General features: G+C 44.2%; 1 protein-coding gene across 2 annotated transcripts in view; it reads left to right on the forward strand.

The window, feature by feature from the left end:
- The first annotated feature begins 279 nt into the window (after positions 1-279).
- LOC115140396 (polypeptide N-acetylgalactosaminyltransferase 13) overlaps positions 280-25,864 on the forward strand; it is a 78,626-nt gene continuing 53,041 nt past the window's right edge. For both annotated transcript variants that reach the window (XM_029678830.2, XM_029678761.2), the window contains exons 1-2: positions 280-756; positions 8,515-8,773. In XM_029678830.2, the coding sequence (XP_029534690.1) occupies positions 8,632-8,773 (142 nt within the window). In that variant the 5' untranslated portion in view covers positions 280-756; positions 8,515-8,631. The remainder of the gene's footprint in view (positions 757-8,514; positions 8,774-25,864) is intronic.

Consider the following 25,864-nt stretch of genomic DNA (forward strand, 5'->3'; position numbering starts at 1 on the left):
CATGATTTACACAGCCTACATTTTTACAAATAATGAACTGTGTAAAAACTACAGTACTTACATTGTCATATAGCCAACATATCATTCATATTAAACTCAAAATTAGGAAGGTGTATGTACAGTATTTGAGTATTGTGCGTAGGCTATTTCCCATGTGATGGACACGGAGAAAAATACATTTACCATACGCCCTTGGTGCTATGAGCATGGCTTTATGATCGACAAGACTTACAGCCAACCACGGATGAGAAAAATTACATTTGCCTGTACTGCTTTCACGTTAGATTGTACCAGAACGTATCGCTTGTTCGTCTGCGGTTACCCGGCTATATATGATTCTTTCGGAGAATAGGTGGATCCAAAGACATCATTTGCGCTGCATATCAAATAGAATGCAAGGGAACTCGTTTACAATGTATCGGTACGGGTCGGGTCGTGACTACTGCAATGCATTCTGAAGAGGGACCAGGAGAAACGTTAATAGGTATCACGCAATAACGGTTGCCAACCAGCAACATCATAGGGACGTGAAATTATGCTCTTCGTTCATATATAGGTTTCCTGTCTGCGGGACCTTTGGATTGATTCTTTGATGTAAATAGAATAATATCGAAGTAGCCTAATAGGCCGATCATTTCAAGCAATCAAACATTATTTGTGAATTAGGCTATTAGTATTGTTAACCCAATGCAACATGTTGTTGGCAGTAGAGACTTCCATCATTGCATTTATTGATTCACAGAATACGTATTTTCTGTAAGTATTGAAGTTTTGTTATTTCTACTGTAGCCTACAAAATTACATTTTATGAATGACGTGTTTTCATCTTTCAGCATTCGTTTGGGACAGTGTTCCATTTATATATTCAGTCTAGACTGTCTATTAGATATTACAAGACATGTAGGTATTCTTGTTTGATTGAATACTAATACATATTTACAACATTTGTTGTAATATTGTTACTAGCATTCCAATTAGAATATCTTAGTCTTGGCAGAGAAAGCAGGCCAAAGTTGTAGCCTGGATATAGGCTACACCTTTACTTCTGCAGCGTTTTGAAGTCAATAGCCTACTCATCCATCATAATGACTGGATTATCGTGGAGGTCAGATATCATGGATAAAATGTAGTCATACAATATGGTAGTATTTTACCTCTAGAGATATAGGTGTGACTTAGGGTTGGGGTCCATTTGAAGTCAGGCAATTCAAGAAGTGATTTGAATTTTAAAACCCGAAAATGGAAAAATCTTGAACATACAGCGCTTCTCTTTTTGAGCTTATTGAACAGTAATTGAAAGTATATGGCCTTTAATTATTTAATTGGAATTTCAGTTTACTTCCTGAATAGACTGCCTTGTATTAACATTGAACCAAACCCCCTTGAGGCATTGGTAACAGTAAAGGAGTTGCAGAGCCGGCGCCAGAACGAATCAGTTGGATGGACATTTGATTTCTATGGGCAGGCATGTATTCTTCAAGTGACCTCTTATGTGTCTCACATTTTTTTATGTGTGTTATGGTAAAGACTCAAAGCGGCTCTTGAGTTTCAAGTTTGGGGAAGCTTACAATTTATCCTACCATTTATACCTATCTGCATGCCAGTTATGATTATATTCATATGCGCATTTCTGTGGAACAGTTTCATTTCATTAATAACATTTTCCGTTCTCAAAATCATTGTCACGTGGTGAATCATAAAAATCTGAATTAAAATTATACAAATCTGAAGGTTAAAATTCAACTAATGTAAGAGCACCAGCCTCTACCATATTGATATACCCTGATCCATTGGCGACAAAAGAAATGAGCGCCTGGAACTCAGAGATAGCCTATAGCCCAGGCCAATACAGCAGTAGGCCTATAACTTAGTCAACTAAGCAAAATACACAGGCCTAAAGCAGACAAATAAAAACAGTAGAAAATATCCTGATGAAAATGAAGGTTCTTTCAATCGCATTAATCTCTCTACTCCGCCTGTCTGCCTCCCTTTCTGTCGGGTTTCTTGAGCTAGCACTATGTGAAGTGCTACATTGTATCAACCAGCCTATTTTTGTTCCTCAGAGTTTCCTGCGCCAGTGAGCTCGGGACAGACAGCTGTTTTTTTTACGACGTTCCACTGAATATAAAGAGACTTCATTGACTTACTGTGCGAGTTGAAGAAAACATCCATGAGAAGCAAAGCATATTAGTTATGGACGTGGTGAGTTAATTAAGACAATCAGGAACCAAATCAAAACTCGTAAATTATGGTTATGAATAAACCCTTCAAACAGCATTTCCACTCCGAGAATGAGAATGGTAACATTAAATGACTGTCATTAATACATGTATCAACATAAATTAGTGGAACCAAATTATGGAGATTAATGGTACATTTAGTAAGCCTACTGGTGACATATGTAATGGGGAATTGATCAAAAATAAACAATCAAGGGGCAAACGATTCACACAATGAATGCTCAAGAATTGGTGGGAGACAGCTGAGACAATTCTGGAGAGCTGAGTGCATGCAATCTGGAGAGAGACAGGCCATATCCTTTTCTTCTTGTCTCAACATTTAAAATTAAATTCAAAGACACATTATCTTCACACATTAGAGATGCTTTTCACTGACAGCAGCAACTCAATAATCAGCTAGACATATTGCCACGCACACTGCCCAAATTGCATGCTTCCCAAATAGGCATAGACCTATGCACTTGTGATTTGAAACAATACATAGCAAAAAAACAAACATTTGTATTTAAAAAAAATGTCTCTCCAATTTTGATCTTGCCTCATCGTTGTAACTCTTGTAACTCCCCAAGAGGTGAAGGTCAAGTCATGCATTCTCTGAAACATAGCCCGGAAGCCAGCCGTACCAATCTGTCGGCGGAAACACCGTTCACCTGACGACTGAGGTCAGCCTGCAGGTGCCCAGCCCACCACAAGGAGTCACTAGAGCGCAATGAGCCAAGTAAAGCCTACCCGGCCAAGCACTCCCCTTACCCAGACGACGCTGGGCCAATTGTGCGCCTCCCTATGGGACTTCCGATCACGGTCGGTTGTGATACAGCCCGGGATTGAACCCTGGTCTGTAGTGTCGCCTTTAGCACAGCTGTGGATGCCCCACAGCTTTATAAGAAGCTAATGATCCTCCATGGCTAAATCATGCTCTCTGGTGAAGTACTTTAATTATTTTATTTAGACAGGAGTAATTCTATAATTTTGCCTGAAACCAGAGATCTGTGGGCCTATATAATGCCATTCCATTTTCTGCGTTCCGTCCATTATTATGAGCCATTCTCCCCTCAGCAGCCTCCACTGGTGTACATATATCTTATGCCCATAGAAACGCATTGGACTCAGTCTGGACAGATTTTACGAAACAGCGCAAGTCAGTTAAGAACACATTTTTATTTTCAATACCGCCTAGGAACAGTGGGTTAAATGCCTGTTCAGGGGCAGAACGACAGATTTGTACCTTGTTAGCTCGGGGATTTGAACTAACGCTCTAACCACTAGGCTACCCTGCCGCCCAAGGAGTGTGTTCTTGGCCATATCACACCCTGTGGGTTGTCTCTCACTTTATAATGGTCTTAATCAATAGTGATACTATATTTACGTTACACCAGGGTTGACCAACCCTCTTCCTAGAGATTTACGGTCCTGTAGGTTTTAAGTACAACTCTAATAAAGCATAGCCTTGTATGATCATGCTGATCTCACGAGATTTCATACATGTCTTTGGCTACAATTTCAACTGTTTTACTGAGTTACAGTTCATATAAGGAAATCAGTAAATTGAAATAAATAAATTAGGCCCTAATCTATGGATTTCACATGACTGGGCAGGGGGCGCAGCCAAGGGTGGGCCTGGGAGAGCATAGGCCCACCCACTGGGGAGCCAGGCCCACCCACTGGGGAACCAGGCCCAACAAATCAGAATGAGTTTTTCCCCACAAAAGGGCTTTATTGAAGACATAAATAATCCTCAGTTTCATCATTTGTCCAGGTGGCTGGTCTCAGATGATCCCAAGTGATGAAGCCGGATGTGAAGTCCTGGGCTGGCGTGGTTACACGTAACATGGTTACACGTGGCGTGGTTACACATGGGCTTAATGAAAAATTCTCTGAAATGACGTTGGAGGCGGCTTATGGTAGAGAAATGATCAATCAATTATCTGGCAACGGCTCTAGTGGACATCCCTGCAGTCAGCATGCCAATTGCATGCTCCCTCAAAACTTGAGACTTCTATGGTATTGTGTTATGTAACAAAACTGCACATTTCATTAACCCCAGCACCAGCTTTTATTGTACCTTTGTAATGATCATGATATTTAATTAGCTTCTTGATATGCACACCTGTCAGGTGGATGGATTATCTTGGCAAAGGAGAAATGCTCACTTAACAGGGATGTAAACAAATTTGTGCACAAAATTTGAGAGAAATAAGCTTTTTGTGAGTATTTAAAATTACTGGGATATTTTATTTCAGCTCATGAAACATGGGACCAACACTTCACATGTTGCATTTATATTTTTGTTCACAGTATATATACGCTCACCAGATCAGGATCCAGGCGTGCGATAGAACAGCAAAATATACTGCAATTATTTTTTACCATGCTGCTCACCTCAGTTTAGCCAACAAAACAAAAACAATTACAAATGCACCTGGGGCGACCAGTGGCGCTGTTTCACCTTTCGCCGATCTCAGCTTTAACTAGCTGTTTCGGGTATGTTGGATTAGGGTTTGACTGAACCTACAGGACAGTAGAACTCCAGGATAGGGTTTTGGCAGCCCTGCATACACTGAAGAAGTGTTTCCAATAGATATGACACTAGTGTTCCCTCATGTACTTTAGTAGCACAGCACACCTCTTCCCTTTGTTATTTAAGCTGTCACAGCAACCCATTGGATTGGAGCGATGGACAGATTTAAGAGTATCAGCCCTATAGTCCATCCTGATAATCATTTCCTGTATCCTGAAGGCCCAACGCTGGATGATTTGTGCTGATTTCTCATATTCTGAATATTGAGAAAGATTGGGCTCAAAGTGCTCTCTGTCATAATTGCTGACATCAGATCCCTCCCTGTACACGAGAGAAGTTCAGTCTGCTTCTGGATTGTACTCAAGTACTTCAGATAACTGTGTTTGTGATCTAAGAATAAACCAGTCAGAAATGGTAGAGAGTATTAGACCTTAATTGACCCTTCGCTAAGCCCCACCCCCCTTGGTTACTGTTGCAACCTCAGACAACAACAGGAAGCCCAATTCCCCTTTCTAACCACTGGCGAAATCCCCTCACAATGATCTCAAACTGTGTTTTTAATACACAATGAAATTAAACACAGACTACCCCTGGTATGTTGTGGTGGACTGTCATTACAGTTGCTACACAGGAACCTGGTAAAATGAAGGTTGTAGTGTGGCTAGCCACTGGATGGCTCTGAATGCACTGTCAGAATGCAGCCAAAGTTACTAACCACTTTTGGAGCTAAATAGTGCTCTTAAATCATATCCCGAGGTCGACAGCAGATTAATGTTGTTTTCATAACATTCTAACATACATTTAGAAAAAACAAGTTATATTAACTGGCTAGCTAGCGTTAGCAAGGTTGGGTGGTCAAGAAGACTGAGAACTAGCTAGCTAACTAGCTGAGCTAGCAAACAATGAAAGTGTTTCAGCTGAATTGTGTGCTGTAATGAAGGGCGAGTCTAGAGGCGAAAGAAACGCACGCCTATTTAGACGAGGTGCTGGCTAGCGGAGTAGAACAGTTCAAAAAATGAAAGGAGAGCCGCACACTCTAGTAATGAAGGAGAGACCTTGTTGCAGTGCACTGCTCAACAGACAGGAAATATTAATCTGTGCAGATGGTTGGACTAATGACCCAGCCGCTTCAGAGGGGACTGCTATCGTCACCTCCAGCGTAGTTGGTGGCACCAGACCCAAACATAGCACTTGACAGTACCAAGCAGATGGTCGAGCAGGGACGCAGCAGACATGATCAGATTTTTTGTTAGCAGAAATTACCATCAAATTAAATATGGTGAAGGTAGTGTAAGGTTCCATGCCCAGTGTTACTAGGTGTTGGTGTCTTGGATATCAAGCAGAGTCATGGAGTTTTTGAAATACATGATTAGATTTAGATCTGAATACCTTCTCACCAAAATCGATACATGGGTATACATTTGTATGGTTTGGGAAAGTCCTTTGCGACTGATGACAACATTGCACACAAGGGAGTCTTTATTTTTTTGGACTGTCATTCTCGAAGCCTTTTGGGGGTAGTGTCCAACCTTACATAGCCTACACATCTGGTTAAGCTTTGTAGGCCTACTTATGACAGTTCAACCAGAAGTACTTTGACATTTTCGGTAACATACTGTACTTTTGTTTTTGTTTACGGTAACTTAAATGTAACTTGCTGCCAGTAAGTTCTGGCAGCAGGTTACAGACACCCTGGCTTGTTTTTGGATGAGGCAACAGTTAGCCCAGGGCAGGCTAGTCATCTACTGTGATGGACATAGACAGAGATCAGAGATGATGCTGGTAGTACAAAGACAACACTACACTGCCCTATGCTGCAGGAGAATGATACGGACATGAAATCAGTCAGATGTCGTGGGGAGGAGCCTAGAAGGGTGTTACAAGAATCCCCCATTGGCACGGGGCCTTGAGCATATTGGAGAATGCGGGTAAACAAAAACGCAATGACATGCACGCACGTGCAAACACACATGCAAAAACACACAAACACGCGCATGCTCACACACACACACACATACACAGTCTTGTCTCGGTTTACATGTATTATTTTTGCGTGGTTAGATGATCGAGTTTCTAGAAACTTAATGCACCACAGAACAGTCCAATACTAGATTTTGTGTGTAAGATACAAAATATTTGATAGCCTATTATGTCATTTATGGCCTCCTTGCCTCACCAAAATAAAAATGTAAGACTTTGGCATCATAGATATTACTTCTTTACAATAATGCAAATGTTTCAGTCACACAAGCCTTACTGTACATCATTAAATTGGATTGGAGATTGACATTTTTAGAAGGAAAATATAGCATGCTCTATTTGAGTTGTGATCTAATCAATCACTATCTTGCCGGAGTTGTTGTCAGGTAGCTATGTAATGGTTCATATTACGAGTAATGTCTCCATGTTGTTGTCTTCTGACTGACAGCTGCTTCTTATAGACCTGTCTTTTCCTTTGCCATTTGACATGCACACGGTTTCATACAGGCTGAATTGAATGCAGCTTGTTGCCTCTGACTGTAAGCCTATAATTCCAGTCAGAGAAAGTCATATTCCAGAGGAAATGGTGTTTGTCATGTTGAATACTAGTGAGGCATTCATTTAATTCCATTGAGATTTCTGTTCCCCACAAACATTCTCATTGGACTGAAATCTATCTGCCTGGTCCAGGCAAAGCAGCCAATAACACCAGAGAGGATAAGCAGACTCTGAGGGAGGAATTAGCTTGCTGCTTTCCTCTGAACTGGAAAAATACCAAGTCATCGTCAACAGCTATGTTCCATACAAAATGTACAGGTAACTTCCCAAATAATGTAAACACTTGTGTAAATGAGGGATACAAAGTATATTGAAAGCAGTTGCTTCCCGTCACGGCTGCTCCTTCTCTCTCTTCTAAGGCACCCAGGCTGCTCGTTATGGCGCAAACCTGTCACCATCGTTATGCGCACCTGCGCCTGATCAGACTCACCTGGACTCCATCACCTCCCTGATTACCTTCCCTATATATGTCACTCCCTTTGGTACCTTCCCCAGGCATTATTGTTTCTGTTTCCTGTCTGCGTTTCTTGTTTTGGTCATTAAATGATGCACTCCCTGAACTTGCTACCCAGCGCACTCATTACACTTCCACACAGGTGTGGCTCCTGAGATAATTAAGCAATTAACATCCCATCAGGCTTAGGGTCATGTATAAAAATGCTGGTCAGGCCATTATTTTGGCTACCATGGTTATGCCCCCATAGGATAACAATGCCCCCATCCACAGGGCACGAATGGTCACTGAATGGTTTGATGAGCAAACGATGTAAACCATATGCCCTGGCTGTCTCAGTCACCAGATCTCAGTCCAACTGAACATTTATGGGAGAATCTGGAGCGGTGCCTGAGATAGCGTTTTCCACCACCATCAACAAAACACCAAATGATGGAATTTCTCTGGAAGAATGGCGTTACATCCCTCCAATAGAGTTCCAGCCACTTGTAGAATCTATGCCAAGGTGCACTGAAGCTGTTCTGGCTCAACACCCTATTAAAACACGCTGTTTCCTTTATTTTGGCAATTAACTGTACATCTTCAAAGGAAGTAAGCGGTGGAAGCTGTATGGTGGAATCACTAAATTGAACAAGTCTTGTTCACTTCAGTGTCATTCTCCCAATGTTCAATATTAACATTCCATAAGTGAAGTTGACTTTTGTATGGTTGTTAAAGTTCTCTATCTAACCATGTTGTTTGGTTTTGCTCTCATCTCTATGTAGCGGGATGCTGTCCCTGTGTGCCCCACGCTCAATCTCCCCTCCGCTGGTTTGAGTTCCTGCTCTCTGTCAGGGGCCCGCCTGCTGATTCCTCCCCGACACCACGTCACGTAGAGAGCGATGCGGCGGTTTGTTTACTGTAAGGTGGTGCTGACCACTTCGCTGGTCTGGGTGCTGGTGGATGTCTTCCTGTTGCTCTACTTCAGTGAATGTAACAAATGTGACGACAGGAAGGATCGCTCAATGCTGCCTGCTCTGAGAGGTGAGCCCTGAATTGAATAAACTGTATTAATACCACAGGGGGAAATTGGATTTGTCACCAGCAAGACACAACAATGCATACTTCAGACACACACAGACAGAGCACTGATGGTTGGTGAAACAAGCACAACTCATAACTTCTATAGAAGCCAATGGATTCAATAGAATATACTTTCCTCTGTAGATATGGGTTGGTGGCCCTGCGAAGCAGTCACCATGACAGATTTGCCAACTCCACACGGTAGTCCAATACAAATTAACATTATTCTTGTGTTATTACATTGCTATTACATTTGGGGAAAGTTTAGAGAACAAATACCACAGTAAACTTCAAAGAAAAGCAACGGAGTTACTTGTTGAATCTCAGACTGAGTGCAGAATTAAGATACCTTATGTTTTTTTTCTTGAGAGTGAAAACCATGGTTAAGTCTCAAATCCCTGGTTCAGGGCCGTTTCTAGCATTTTTTTAAGCTAATTTCTTGCAGTTCTATACATTTTGCCATGGGATGGTTAGAAAATGTTGCAGTTTAATGCTGATTTCCTGCAGTTCTACACATTTTGACATGGGATGGAGTGGCATTTTTTTCAGTTCTAAAGTAAATGTTCTGCCATTCTACACATTTTGCCATGACTTATGCCATGTTCCTATGATATTTGAGTGAGAGTAACTAACAAAATCATTGGGGGCCCCCTGGCTGTCAGGGCCCTTGGGCAGGTGCCTTGCATGTAATTCGGGCCATGATTATTACAAGGTTTAGATAGTAGGGTAGACTAACTTATAAAATGTTAGCTGACATGGACTAATTGAGTGACTGTCAATACCTGACATAACAAGAGGGAAACTGATGAAGCACTACCACATTTTACATTTACATTTACATTTAAGTCATTTAGCAGACGCTCTTATCCAGAGCGAATTACAAATTGGTGCATTCACCTTATGACATCCAGTGGAACAGCCACTTTACAATAGTGCATCTAAATCTTTTAAGGGGGGTGAGAAGGATTACTTTATCTTATCCTAGGTATTCCTTAAAGAGGTGGGGTTTCAGGTGTCTCCGGAAGGTGGTGATTAACTCCGCTGTCCTGGTGTCGTGAGGGAGTTTGTTCCACCATTGGGGGGCCAGAGCAGCGAACAGTTTTGACTGGGCTGAGCGGGAACTGTACTTCCTCAGTGGTAGGGAGGCGAGCAGGCCAGAGGTGGATGAACGCAGTGCCCTTGTTTGGGTGTAGGGCCTGATCAGAGCCTGGAGGTACTGAGGTGCCGTTCCCCTCACAGCTCCGTAGGCAAGCACCATGGTTTTGTAGCGGATGCGAGCTTCAACTGGAAGCCAGTGGAGAGAGCGGAGGAGCGGGGTGACGTGAGAGAACTTGGGAAGGTTGAACACCAGACGGGCTGCGGCGTTCTGGATGAGTTGTAGGGGTTTAATGGCACAGGCAGGGAGCCCAGCCAACAGCGAGTTGCAGTAATCCAGACGGGAGATGACAAGTGCCTGGATTAGGACCTGCGCCGCTTCCTGTGTGAGGCAGGGTCGTACTCTGCGGATGTTGTAGAGCATGAACCTACAGGAACGGGCCACCGCCTTGATGTTAGTTGAGAACGACAGGGTGTTGTCCAGGATCATGCCAAGGTTCTTAGCGCTCTGGGAGGAGGACACAATGGAGTTGTCAACCGTGATGGCGAGATCATGGAACGGGCAGTCCTTCCCCGGGAGGAAGAGCAGCTCCGTCTTGCCGAGGTTCAGCTTGAGGTGGTGATCCGTCATCCACACTGATATGTCTGCCAGACATGCAGAGATGCGATTCGCCACCTGGTCATCAGAAGGGGGAAAGGAGAAGATTAATTGTGTGTCGTCTGCATAGCAATGATAGGAGAGACCATGTGAGGTTATGACAGAGCCAAGTGACTTGGTGTATAGCGAGAATAGGAGAGGGCCTCTCTCTCATTTTGAAATCGCTCGTTGTGTATTCCACTATCCTCACTAACAGTAAGTTGAGGCCCTTACTTCCTGGTTGGGGGTCCCTAGTGGCAGCGGTGCCTTAAGTGTATATTTATGTCACTTGTGCCTAGAAAAAGCACTGCCCTAGTTAATCAACCTTATCCACAGGAGTGTCCTTTCCTTCTTTGGCCCAGCATTTCCTTACATGCCCTTTCCAATAAGCAAGTTTACAAATGGCCCGCTAAGCTGCTTTCAAGGTTAGAATGGGGAGAGAAACTCCAGAAAGAAGCTAAAAATCTATGTGGCCTTCTGGATTCCAGACTAATTTCCATCACAACAGTGCCTGACGTTACATACGATTTACTTATGCTCTTAGTTCAATTTAAATGGTGTTAGCCGATTTGATACATGTGCTCGGCATTGAGTTCTTTTCAGACTCTAAATATATCAGTGTAAGCTTTTGGGGGAATGGATGGCTTAGTCCTTTGGCAGTCTGTCACCCATTCTCTGATTTACTGTTGCTTTAAGAGTCTCCAATGAACATCGTCAAATTGATTTGGTTGGCTAATGGTTTTTGATCCTTGTATCACAATGTTAATTTTATTTAGCTTAGGCCTTTTTTGCCATTCTTAAAGGGATAGTTCACCAACATGTAATTTTATAATTTGATTGAATCCCTTTAACCCAGTACACTTATGACTAGTAGATACTAGTAAATACTACAGTTTCTGTGTAGTATTGTATATTTGATATTCCCTCGTTATGTTGAGATCACAACTTATTTATCTCATGATCACGACATAACAAAAGTTGCTTTGTCGTTATCACAAGATAATTATTTCATGATCATGACACAACAAAAGCTGTTCCCTTTCAGTCAGTCAACTTAGTACAACATACAATGGGGAGTCGCACTCTTGCGACCTTGGTTGAAAGATCTACCATCATGCCTGACAAGGCCAATGAAATCCGCACCTCGCTGGAAGCCCCGCCTTCCACAGTTGATAAGCTCTGATTAATTCCTTCAATTATTCCGCTCTTCCCCTCAGCGTGAACCGGAGTGATTCACGCTACTAAAACAAACAATTGGAAGACGAGACTGTCTTAGGTTGTGCCACCTAAACTGTCCCATAGTGGTAGAGCGGGCTCACCCTCTGGGCGTTGTGTGCTAAAGGTTGAACTTGTTCTCATACATTTTCTAATCACAAACAATGAGTTATTCTTCAATTTGCTGTTGCAATGAGTAAGATGTCTAAGAAAACGACCAAGACGACAATGGCTAAGCCGGGGTCGAGATCATGCCCCCAGCCATCGGTTGTCGTGGCATTTACCACGGACTCCAAGTCAAAGTTAAATGAACAGATGCGGTGGCTGCCTGGGCGTGCGGTATGCGGTGGCTGCCTGGGCGTGGGGTATGCGGTGGCTGCCTGGGCGTGGGGTATGCGGTGGCTGCCTGGGCGTGGGGTATGCGGTGGCTGCCTGGGCGTGGGGTATGCGGTGGCTGTCTGGGCGTGGGGTATGCGGTGGCTGCCTGGCTCCTGTGCACTCTGTCGCCAGTTACGGGAGGCTACTCGAGGTGCACAGGGTTTGCGTGCACCTTCGATGAAAAAGCAGCCCCCCGAGCACTTGGCTGGAGTAACCCCCAGAGCGAGGGTCCTTGGCACGGGTCTGAATGACCAGTGCTCCCCTCCGCAAAAACAGTACACTGACAACAGTGCCGCCACATTTGTTAAACGGGGTACTACATCAGCCATTGCCAGAGCCCCCTGTGCCCGTAAAGGAGGGGGTTTCATGCAGGCTATACAGTTACCCTCGTTCCAGTGTTCACAGGGTTCAAGGTCACTGTCCACAAGGGGGTGCACCTCCCGCATTAGTGGCTCATTACTGGAATTCATTGCTGATTCCTGCCTTTACCTCACTAGTCCCTATGTGATACAGGTTATGGACGATTAGTTGTTGGAAGCGGAGTCGAGGGAACGAGCAGGGTTAGACATCATCACGCTATTATCCTACATGTAGTCTCTCTGGTTCATATGAGCACCCAAATGAGCTGCCTGTCTCCAGCTCAACACTTGTCATTCCTAGGAATAAGATAAAATTTCAAAGAGATGGGGTCCATTTTTCAGAGCTGTCTGTCCCATTCCCAGCTAGGTTACAAGGTGCTTTATCGCCAGTACCTATGTACAGGTCGGCAGGGTAACCCCATGTTAAAAATAAATTCCCTGGCTCGCAGTTGGCGTTCCAATTCATCCCAAAGGTGTTTGATGGGGTTGAGGTTAAGGCTCTGTGCAGGCCAGTCAAGTTCTTTCACACCAATCTTGACAAACCATTTCTGTATGGACCTCACTTTGTGCATGGGGGCATTGTCATGCTGAAACAGGAAAGGGCCTTCCCCAAACGGTTACCACAGAGTTGGAAGCACAGAATCATCTAGAATGTCATTGTACTTTACTGGAACTAAGGGGCCTTGCCTTAACCATGAAAAACAGCCCCAGACCATTATTCCTCCTCCTCCAAACTTTACAGTTGGCATTATGCATTCGGGCAGGTAGCGTTCCCCTGGCATCCGCCAAACCCAGATTCATCAGTCGGACTGCCAGATGGTGAAGCATAATTCATCACTCCAGAGCACGCGTATCCACTGCTCCAGAGTCCAATGGCGACGAGCTTTACACCACTCCAGCCGACGCATGGCATTACCCATGGTGATCTTTGGCTTGTGTGCGGCTGCTCGGCCATGGAAACCCATTTCATGAAGCTCCCGATGAACAGTTATTGTGCTGATCCAGAGGAAGTTTGGAACTCAGTAGTGAGTGTTGCAACCGAGGACACTTGGCGGTCCCGTTCTGTGAGCTTGTGTGGCCTACCACTTTGCGGATGAGCTGTTCTTGCTCCTAGATGCTTCCACTTCACAATAACAGCACTTACAGTTGACCAGGGCAGCTCTAGCATGGCAGACATTTTTCAAACTGACTTGTTGGAAAGTTGTCATCCTATGACGGTGCCACGTTGAAAGTGACAGCTTTTTAGTAAGGCCATTTTACTGCCAATGTTTGTCTATGGTGATTGCATGGCTGTGTGCTCGATTTTATTCACCTGTCAGCAACGGGTGTGGCTGAAATAGCCGAATCCACTAATTTGAAGGTGTGTTCGCATATGTATGTATAGTGTATCTGCCGTCTCAAGAAGCAGGCAATCTGAGTGGTCCCTATGTCAAAGTCTCGTCGTTGTTGATCAAACCTACTACTGTTGTGTCGTCTGCAAACTTGATGATTGAGTTGGAGGTGTGCATGGCCACGAAGTCATGGGTGAACAGGGAGTACAGGAGAGGGCTGAACATGCACCCTTATGGGGCCCCAGTGTTGAGGATCAGCAAAGTTGAGAGGTTGTTTCCTACCTTCACCACCTGGGGGCGGCCCATCAGGAAGTCCAGGACCCAATCGCACAGGGCGGGGTTGAGACCCAGGGCCTGAAGCTTAATGATGAGTTTGGAGATTGCATCGTCTGCATCGTCTGTGGACCTATTGGGGCGGTATGCAAATTGCAGTGGGTCTAGGGTGACACGTAAGGTGGTGATATGATCCTTGATTAGTCTCTCAAAGCACTTCATGATGACAGAAGTAGTCACAGAAGATAGTCATTAACTCCAGTTACCTTTGCCTTCTTGGGTATAGGAACAATGGTGGCCATCTTGAAGCATATGGGGACAACAGACTGGGATAGAGAGAGATTGAATATGTCCGTAAACACACCAGCCAGCTGGTCTGCGCATGCTCTAAGGATGTGGCTAGGATGCTGTCTGGGCTGGCAGCCTTGCGAGGGTTAACACGTTTATATGTCTTACTCACGTTGGCGCCACTGAGAAGGGAGTCCTTGGTAGTGGGCCGCGTCGGTGGCACTGTATTATCCTCAAAGCAGGCAAAGAAGATGTTTAGTTCGTCTGGAAGCAAGATTTCGGTGTCCGTGATGTGGCTGGGTTTTTTTTTGTAGTCCGTGATTGCCTGTAGACCTGCAACATACGTCTCGTGTCTGAGCCGTTGAATTGCGACTCCACTTTGTCCCTATACTGACACTTCACTTGTTTGATTGCCTTGCGGAGGGAATAACTACACTGTTTGTATTCGCCCGTATTCCCAGTCATCTTTCCATGGTTAAATGCGTTGGTTTGCACTTTCTGTTTTGTGTGAATGCCACCATCTATCCACAGTTTCTGGTTATTTATTTAACCTTTATTTAACTAGGCAAGTCAGTTAAGAACAAATTCTTATTTACAATGACGGCCTACCCCGGTCAAACCCGGACAACGATGAGCCAATTGTGCGCCACCCTATGGGACTCCCAATCACAGCCGGATGTGATGCAGCCTTTATTCGAACCAGGGACTGCAGTGACGCCTCTTGCACTGAGATGCAGTGTCTTAGACTGCTGCTCCACTCGGGAACCCTAGGGTAGGTTTTAATAGTCACAGTGTGAACAACATCTCCTATGCACTTCTTTATAAACTCACTCACTGAATCAGCGTATAAATCTATATTATTCTCTGAGGTTACCCGGAACATGTCCCAGTGCGCGTGATCAAAACAATCTTGAAGCATGGATTCCGATTGGTCAGACCAGCGTTGAACGGTCCTTGTCATGGGTACATCCTGTTTGAGTTTCTGCCTATAGGAGGGGAGAAGCAAAATGGAGTCCTGGTCGTATTTGCCGAACGTAGGGTGAGGGAGGGCCTTGTATGCATCTCGGAAGTTAGAGTAGCAATGATCCAGTGTTTTGTCAGCCCGAGTACTACAATCGATATGCTGATAGAATTTAGGTAGCCTTGTTCTCAAATTTGCTTTGTTAAAATCCCCAGCTACAATAAATGCAGCCCCGGATATATGGTTTCCAGTTTGCATAGAGAAGTGGAGTTCCTTGAAGGCGGTCATCGTGTCGGCTTGGGGAGTATATACACCACAGTGACAATAACCGACGAGAATTCTCATGGGAGAAAATAAGGACGGCATTTGATTGTGAGGTATTCTAGGTCCAGTGAACAGGACTTGAGTTCCTGTATGTTGTTACAATTACACTGTAGCGGTATTTATTTGAGAGGGGTAAAGAAAGATTTTGTTCGGGTGCCAGGCAGGTATTAACCATGCCGAAAGGAAAAAGAGTAGAATAGAGAGAGTACCACTACCAGACCCACACACATCAGCAGAAGAGACTGCCTAGAGTGTAGCCTGTTTACCAGATAGCCAGTGGAGAGAAAAAAGAATACACACCATATAAAACCCACATCACAGCACAGGGGTAACCCAAACACGAATACCTCATACAATAATACTAATACTAATAATGGCAGAGCAATTCAACAGCAACTTCATACAAGAACGAACCCAGTCATCAACATAGGATTTGCAATAATCGGTATTATTTTCTAGTGGATGAGTGCAGAGGGTATGAATGTGGGGGGTGTTCATCGACACAACAAAGGCCTTAAAAATGTCCACAGTCTTCTCGGCCACATGTCATTAGTACACCCCACCTCAATACAGTTCACATAATATACAACTTGCAAGCAACCTACTAAAATGTCCATCCAAATACTTCTGGCAGGGAAATAATAGTCCAGCTCTAATGAACTTCAATGGGAAGTGCATTTGGAAAATAGAGAGTCTGTTGCAGGGTAAAGCACTGGAATGAGAGGGAAGAGAAAGAGAGAGAAAAAGATAAATCTTAGCTGTGATCTTCAGGCCTGCCGGTGTCTGACTGTCCGATGGTTTGTTGGTTTGTTTGTTAAAGCTTCGCAACAATGTTGCTACTAATCCATGCGATCCATAACGGGCGCGGTCCCAAACAAAAACAACCACGATCTAAAGCGATCACACTGATGATTGAGTTAAATACTTTATAAACTACAAACGCTGAAAACAAACAACTTCTGCAGCACAGCACACACAATCAAACTGTCGCGCCACCCAAGAGCCCCTCCCCAAAGAGCTGAACGAGCTCTCTTTATTTCCTCCTTCCTTACTGCTCATGCACTCTTAAAGTGGCAGCGCACGGTGAAGGCTCCGTGCAGATTTCGCCACAACACCATGAGTCATTAATCATGAAAAAATACACCCCCACCCTTCTTCCCTGAGAGATGTTTATTCCCGTTGGTGTGACGCACAAAGAATCTCAGTGGCTGTACCAACTGCGACAGCATGTCCCAGAGAGCCATGCTTCCGTGAAACAGAGTATGTTACAATCCCGGATGTCTGTCTGTAAAGCAACCCTCGCCCTAATTTCGTCTACCTTGTTATCTAGAGACTGGACATTACGAGTAAAATACTCGGAAGTGGTGGGTGGTGTGCGCACCTCTGAAGTTTGACCAGAAGGCCGCTCCGTCTACCTCTCCTGTGGCGACATTGTTTTGGTTCAGCCTCTGGAAACAGTTCAAATGCCTTGGGTGGTTCAAACAAAGGATCCACTTCGGGAAAGTCGTATTCCCGGTCATAGTGCTGGTAAGTTGATGTCTCGCTGATATCCAATAGTTCTTCCTAGCTGTATGTAATAATACTTAAGATTTTCTGGGCTAACAATGTAAAAATTAATATATAAAAAAACTAAATACTGCATAGTTTCCTAAGGAATAGAAGCGAGGCGACCCTCTCTGTCGGTGCCATCTTGCTCCAGACTTCATAAGAAACAAGAAAAAGAGCTGTCTGACTCCATCTCAGTGCATTCTGTTTCTGGGTCTCGAGCTAGACTCAACTCAACTCACTCGCATAGCACGCTTTTCTATCCCCACGGAGCGTGTTTGGGTTCCGGCTCTGCTTAGACAAATTTTGTCTGGGTCACAAAGTGTTTTTGCCAGTGCCTATGCCTACTGGGGATGATGATGGTTGTTCCTGTGGGGCTATTGTTGATATGGCCTTTCCAGCGCTGAGTGGTAGCCGCTTACCTGAACGCATCTCACAGCCTAAGCCGGTTGCTTCGGGTGTCCCTGTTAAGGCTACGGGCCATGGCCCAGTGTTGGGACCCTCTGCTATTGTTAGGGGGCACCCATGGAATGAGTTGTATCCCGCAAAGTGATCACGACAGCCACATCCCCCCATGGGTGGGGTGCGCTGTACGAAGGCACCTCGATTCGAGGGTATGAACACTGGTGCGGCGCTCACTGAATGTCAATTACCAGGAGTATCTGACGCTCAGGCGCATCCCACTGTTTTTGTTGGGCCGGCTTGTTAATGTTAGTGAAATGTAGGAATTAATAAATTGGGTACATTTCTTTAAATTGACAATTCTGTGAACTGTCTTGTGCATGATTTAAATGAACACCTGTTAGCAAAGGTGTCAGTTAGGCCAGCAGCATACCACCCTGCATCCCACTGCTGGCTTGCTTCTGAAGCTAAACTGATCCTGGTTGGTCCAATGGGAGACCAGATGCTGCTGGAAGTAGTGTTGGAGGATCAGTAGGAGGCACTCTTTCCTCCAGAACATTTCCCTGTGTAGGGTGCTGTCTTTTGGATGGGATGTTAAATGGGTGTCCTGACTCTCTGTGGTCACTAAAGAGCCCATGGCACTTATTGTAAGAGTAGGGGTGTTAACCCTGGTGTCCTGGCTAAATTCCCAATCTGGCCTCATACCATTACGGTCACCTAATCATCCCCAGTTTACAATGGGCTCATTCATCTCCTCTCCCCTTTAATTATTCCCCAGGTCGTTGCTGTAAATGAGAATGTGTTCTCAGTCGACTTACCTGGTAAAATAAGGGTTAAATGAAATAAAACATGGCTTGCAGGGATTAGTAGCCTTGCATTATGTCTACTTTGATGCTAATTAGCATTTTCGGATCAGAGTAAATAGAGCCGAATATATTCCGAGAGAGATTTACATCGTCACGCTAGATTAAGCCTACACAAACCACAGACCTTATTTGAAGTGTTTCTAAAATCCGCTATGTGAAAAATAAATGGTGGGAAAAGGATTGGAACCATTTCCCTGTTTGATCGCTAGGTTTGCCTTGCCTGGTTCACCAACTACTTTGCAGACAGAGTTCAGTGTGTCAAATCGGAGGGCATGTTGTCCGGTCCTCTGGCAGGCTCTATGGGGGTGCCACAGGGTTCAATTCTCGGGCCGACTCTTTTCTCTTTATATATCAATGATGTTGCTCTTGCTGCGGGCATTTCCCTGATCCACCTCTACGCAGACGACACCATTCTGTATACTTCTGGCCCTTCCTTGAACACTGTGCTATCTAACCTCCAAACGAGCTTCAATGCCATACAACACTCCTTCCATGGCCTCCAACTGCTCTTAAACGCTAGTAAAACCAAATGCATGCTTTTCAACCGTTCGCTGCCTGCACCCGCACGCCCGACTAGCATCACCACCCTGGATGGTTCCGACCTAGAATATGTGGACATCTATAAGTACCTAGGTGTCTGGCTAGACTGTAGACTTCCAGACTCATATCAAACATCTCCAAACTAAAATCAAATCTAGAGTCGGCTTTCTATTTCGCAACCAAGCCTCCTTCACTCACACCGCCAAACTTACCCTAGTAAAACTGATTATCCTACCAATCCTCGACTTCGGCGATGTCATCTACAAAATAGCTTCCAATACTCTACTCAGCAAACTGGATGCAGTTTATCACAGTGCCATCCATTTTGTTACTAAAGCACCTTATACCACCCACCACTGCGACCTGTATGCTCGAGTCGGCTGGCCCTCGCTGCATATTCGTCGACAGACCCACTGGCTCCAGGTCATCTACAAGTCCATGCTAGGTAAAGCTCCGCCTTATCTCAGTTCACTGGTCACGGTGGCAACACCCACCCATAGTACGCGCTCCTGCAGGTGTATCTCACTGATCATCCCTAAAGCCAACACCTCATTTGGCCGCCTTTCCTTCCAGTTCTCTGCTGCCTGTGACTGGAACAAATTGCAAAAATAGTTGAAGTTGGAGACTTTTATCTCCCTCACCAACTTTAAACCCTCTGCTATCTGAGCAGCTAACCGATCACTGCATACTGTTTTTATGTATTTACTTTTCTGCTCTTTTGCACACCAGTATCTCTACCTGCACATGACCATCTGATCATTTATCACTCCAGTGTTAATCTGCTAAATTGGAATTATTCGCCTACCTCTTTTTTTCCTACTGTGCTATTGACTTGTTTAATGTTTGTTTAATTGGAATTATTCGCCTACCTTTTTTTTCCTACTGTGCTATTGACTTGTTTAATGTTTACTCCATGTGTAACTCTGTTGTTGTCTGTTCACACTGCTATGCTTTATCTTGGCCAGGTCGCAGTTGTAAATGAGAACTTGTTCTCAACTAGCCTACCTGGTTAAATAAAGGTGAAATAAAAAATACAAAAAGGTTTTATGGGTATTATGACACCTCCACTGTGGGGCTCTATTGTTGGGGACCAGTGCGCACATGCTTTCACTTTGGGTAAGCATGTCCCTGGTTGCCTCAACTCCGGTGCATATCTTTTATCCAGATGGGACCCTCTCTCTCTGGAGTGGAGTGGAGGATCTCCCAGGTATGGGCCATTTTCGTCAGTGCCGACGTAGATATTTAGATATTTGATTGGTGGTCGAATGTTCGCGGGCAAGGAATAATTAACTACATCATCTCCACCCCTCAGCCAGTATTCTACAAGAGCTCTGACACAAGGGACAACAGACACACCGGTCTCTACGTTGCAGATGAGCTGAAGGCAGTCATCAATGACCTTGGACCACAGAAGGTATATACACTGGTGACAGACAATGCTGTGAACATGAAGGCTGCTTGGTCTAAAGTGGAGGAGTCCTACCCTCACATCACACCTATTGGCTGTGCTGCTCATGCATTGAATCTGCTCCTCAAGGACATCATGGCACTGAAAACAATGGATACACTCTACAAGAGAGCCAAGGAAATGGTTAGCCATGTGAAGGGTTATAGCAGCAATCTACCTCACCAAGCAAAGTAAGAAGAATAAGAGCACCACATTGAAGCTGCCCAGCAACACCCGTTGGGGTGGTGTTGTCATCATGTTTGACAGTCTCCCAGAGAGGAAGGAGTCTATCCAAGAAATGGCCATATCACAGTCTGTCGAAATGGACAGCCCCATCAAGAGGATCCTCCTGGATGATGTATTTTGGGAGAGAGTGGTAAGCAGCCTGAATTCTATAGCAGTAGCCATTGCACGGGTTGAGGGAGACAATGCCATCCTGTCTAATGTTCAGACTCTGCTTGCAGATGTAAGAGAAGAAATCCGTACTGCCCTTCCCACTTCACCGTTGCTCCAAGCAGAGGAAACTGCAGTTCTGAAATACATCAAAAAGCGTGAAGACTTCTACCTGAAGCCCATACACGCCCCAGCATACATGTTGGACCCCAAGTATGCTGGTAAGAGCATCCTGTCTGGTGCAGAGATCAACAAGGCCTATGGTGTCATCACTACCGTGTCTCGCCACCTTGGCCTGGATGAGGGCAAGGGTCTTGGCTGTCTGTGGAAGTACACTTCCAAGCAAGGGGTTTGGGATGGAGATACAATATGGCAGTCGTGCCAACATATCTCATCAGCCACCTGGTGGAAGGGACTTTATGGATATGAGGCTCTTTCCCCTGTTGCCTCTATCATCCTGCAAATCCCACCAACATCAGCCACTTCAGAACGCAACTTGTCCATCTTTGGGAACACACACACCAGAGCACGCAACAAGCTGACCAATACAAGGGCTGAAAAATTGGTGGCCATCCTGGCAAATTTGAGGTTTTTTTTTAGCCTGACAACAAGTCATCCTCAATATTCTCCAAAATGTGCAACCATAGTCAGGAGCCCATAAGACGGCCGCTTTCCAAAGCTGCACCATTCTTTCAAACACAACATATAAAAGTTTCCATTGCGCATGGGATTCAATGAAAGTCTGGTTCATCCTTGGGAGCAATTTCCAAATGCCTTAAGGTACCACGTTCATCTGTGCCAACAATAGTACGCAAGTATAAACACCATGGGACCACGCCGCCGTGATACCACTCAGGAAGGAGATGTGTTCTGTCTCCTAGAGATGAACATACTTTGGTGCGAAAAGTGCAAATCAATCTCAGAACAACAGCAAAGGACCTTGTGAAGATGCTGGAGGAAATGGGTACAAATGTATCAATATCCACTGTAAAGAGTCCTATACCGACATAACCTGAAAGGCCGCTCAGCAAGGAAGAAGCCACTGCTCCAAAACCGCCATAAAAAAGCCAGACTATGGTTTGCAACTGCACATGGGAGCAAAGATCGTACTTTTTGGAGAAATGTCCTCTGGTTTGATGAAACAAAAATAGAACTGTTTGGCCATAATGACCATTGTTATGTTTGGAGGAAAAAGGGGGAGCCTTGCAAGCCGAAGAACACCATCCGAACCGTGAAGCCTGGAGGTGACAGCATCATGCTTGTGGGTGCTTTTCTGCAGGAGGGACTGGTGCACTTTACAAAATAGATGGCATCATGAGGGAAGAAAATTATGTGGATATATTGAAGCAACATCTCAAGACATCAGTCAGGAAGTTAAAGCTTGGTTGCAAATGGGTCTTCCAAATGGACAATGACCCCAAGCATACTTCCAAAGTTGTGGCAAAATGGCTTAAGGACAACAAAGTCAAGGTATTGGAGTGGCCTCACAAAGCCCGGACCTCAATCCTATAGAAAATGTGTTGGCTGAACTGAAAAAGTGTGTGCGAGCAAGGAGGCCTACAAACCTGACTCAGTTACACCAGCTCTGTCAGGAGGAAAGGGCCAAAATTCACCCAACTTATTGTGGAAGGCTAACCAAAACATTTGACCCAAGTTAAACTATTTAAAGGCAATGCTACCAAATACTAATTGAATGTATGTAAGCTTCTGACCCACTGGGAATGTGATGAAAGAAATAAAAGCTGAAATAAATCATTCTCTCTACTATTATTCTGACATTTCACATTATTAAAATAAAGTGGTGATCCTAACTGACCGAAGACAGGGAATTTTTACTATGATTAAATGTCAGGAGTATTGAAAAACTGAGTTTAAATGTATTTGGCTAAGGTGTATGCAAACTACCGACTTCAACTGTAGGATGAGCGATGTTGAGAAAGTGTAAGCAGTGTAAGTACTAAGCCAGCGGTGTCAAACTAAATTCCTGGAGGGCCATGTGTGTACTGGCTTTTGTTTCTTTCATTTCGTGACCAATTAAAACCTAACAACCAAGTAAGGGGAGTTCCTAACTAATCAATGACCTTAATTCATCAATCAAGTACAAGGGAGGATTGCAAACCCACAGACACTTGGCCCTCCAGGAATTGAATTTGACACCAATTGAGAGTGAGTTCACTGTAAGTGCTATCCCTGAAACAAACAGTAGAAGTGCATTGTTGTACTGTTATGCAGTGGATTTGGGCTTGGGCTCTTGTGATCCCCTGCCCAGTAGGATCTGCGTGAATACATGACCTGCCAACTGGGTCAAACAGGGAAGCAGGAGGCAAGGGAGAGAGAGGAAGGACAGGAGGAGGAGGGGAGCTGCCCCAAAAACACAGTGTCTTCATTGAGTGTCCAAAACATTATGAACACCTGCTCTTTCTATGACGTAGACTGACCAGATGAATGTTATGATCCCTTATTGATGTCACTTGTTAAATCCTCTTCAATCAGTGTAGATGAAAGGGAGGAGACAGGTTAAAGAAGGATTTTTAAGCCTTGAGACATGGATTGTGTATGTCGGCCATTCAGAGGGTGAATGGGGAAGAGAAAAGATTTAAGTGCCTTTGAGTGTGCCAGGTGCACCGGTTTGTGTCAAGAACTGCAACGATGCTGGGGTTTTCACACTCAACAGTTTCCTTTGTGTATCAAAAATGGTCCACCACTCAAAGGACATCAAGCCAATGTGGCACAACTGTGGGAAGCTTTGAAGTCAACATGGGCCTGCATCCCTGTGGAAGGCTTTCAACACCGTGTAGAGTCTATGGCCTGAAGAAGTGAGGACGTTCTTTGGGGGGTTCATGTTTTTATACTCAGTGTATGACCGAAATGGAAGCCTATTCCCTTTATATTGTGCACTACTTTTGGCCAGAGCCCTATGGTCCTTGGGGAAAAGTAGTGCACTATATAAGGACTAGGGTGCCATTTGAGATGCTCCGAGTCTCTAACTCACCAAACCTGAACAGGCCAAACTCCCCTTCCACTCTCTTTTGCGAAGTAAATTAATCATAGAAATGGCTTGAGGATGTGGGGAACTAAACTAAAATAATCAGATAATATAATCAGAGCCGGCTGCAGATCAATGTGATCTCCCACCTGGATTGAGCATTTTGCTCAACGAAGAGTAGCAAACCCTTGCTCGTAAGACTGGATACCTCTGTATCCCGGCAACATCGGTTCCATGAATAGCCTAACTAGGATATTCTATTCGCAACAGACACACTTGCGTCATTAGCGAAGAGAAAGAGCAGGCAGGCCAGCATGAGAGAGGAGAGGCAGACAGAACCATGCCCATACTGTATGTCTTGGTAGTCTGCAATGCCTTAAATTGTCTTGCATGCCTCGCAAATTCACCAAATTAGCCTACAGTTAGCCTCTTTCTCTCTGGTTTTATTTAAATTACACACCTTTCCCCAGGCCTTTATAGCCACATAGTCTACTTAAGCTATAAAATGTATAACATGGAAAATAATGTTTTGTGATAACTGCACTATGATTTTAATGTTTTTCATAACATTAAGGATTGTCATTTAAATGTTCACACCCCTAATTCATTCTTATTTTTCAATTTAAAATACATATTTAATAACTCACAGAAGTTAGGCTAATTGATCTCCATTATTTATGCCCCCCAAAAAAACTGTAAAGATATGGTTTACAGGAAACAGGATTGATAGAGCACTCTTGTTTTAGCTCAACACTATTGACCACCATGTCTCTACAGACCCATTATATATGAGGGTGAAGACCCTATAATATCATTTCAGACAAAGTCACTGGACAGGACCAGGGCATAAGACCTATGGGCCTTAGAATAGAGTTACTGTTGTCATGGCCCATGTCAGGGGATCAGTGATGTGTTTGTTGGGCTGAAGAGCCAGAGAAAGGGAAGATACCAAAGTCTTGTTATTTCTAAGCTCGAGGATACTAATTGAGGGTATGCTGCAAAGCAGAATCAGTAAGTTACAGTAGCCAGATAATTTGCCTAAATATTCTGAAATAGCTTTACATTGTTTACAAAGAAAATATGGAAATGGGCTTGTTCTAATTGACTCAACAACCAAAAACAGATTAGATTTCTTAATGAACCTGAAGATCTGTAGATATTTTTGGTTGTTTATCAATGTAAGCTGCCTAACTCATTCATTCTGCTTTGTAGTATACCCCTCCGTTCACTGTACATGTTTTCATTTAGAAATCACAAGACATTCACCTGAATATTCTCTCTCTCTCTCTCTCTCTGAATTGTCCCCCATGGAAATCATTCTGCTTGAGATTATTGGAGAGCGGAGCATAAATCCACAGAGGTTATTTACCTTTGGATCATTGTGAAGTGGTGTAGAGCGGTGTGCAACAGATGCAGCTTGGGATGGTGCCGCTGTTCTCAAAGCTTTAATGGATCCTTAGTGACGCCGAGTGATCAGATTATGAGCTGATATTTCTTAACAGCAGAGGGCAGCTGTTATAATGCTCTCTCACTCCGCCATCCCCAAGTCCCTGGACAAATATGGGATTTTCCAACAGACCTAGATGATACTTGACATTTTAGTCTTTGAGCAGACCTTATCCTCAGCGATTTACAGTTAGTGCATTCATTATAAGTCAGCTAGGTGAGATAACCACATATCAGAGTCATAGTAAGTACATTTTTCCTACATAAAGGGGTTATCAGCAAAGTCTCTGCTAGTAGGAAATGTTATGTACAAAAAAATTCAGGGGATGGAGGGCAGGGGGCATGACTGTATGGCAAGAGTAGTCAGGGTCGGACTACCGCATTTGGGGCCCCGGGGCACCGACATTTTTGGGGTAAAACGGATAACACATTTTGTGTTGATAAAAAGTGCAGTTTTATAATGCTATTCTACACATTTTGTTATGAGGTTACGACAACATTTTCAGTTTTAAAGCTAATTTCTTGCTATTCTACACATTTTGCCATGAGGCTCAGAGAGAATTGAG

Source organism: Oncorhynchus nerka, linkage group LG1 (assembly GCF_034236695.1).
Source record: "Oncorhynchus nerka isolate Pitt River linkage group LG1, Oner_Uvic_2.0, whole genome shotgun sequence".
NCBI classification, from domain to species: domain Eukaryota; kingdom Metazoa; phylum Chordata; class Actinopteri; order Salmoniformes; family Salmonidae; genus Oncorhynchus; species Oncorhynchus nerka.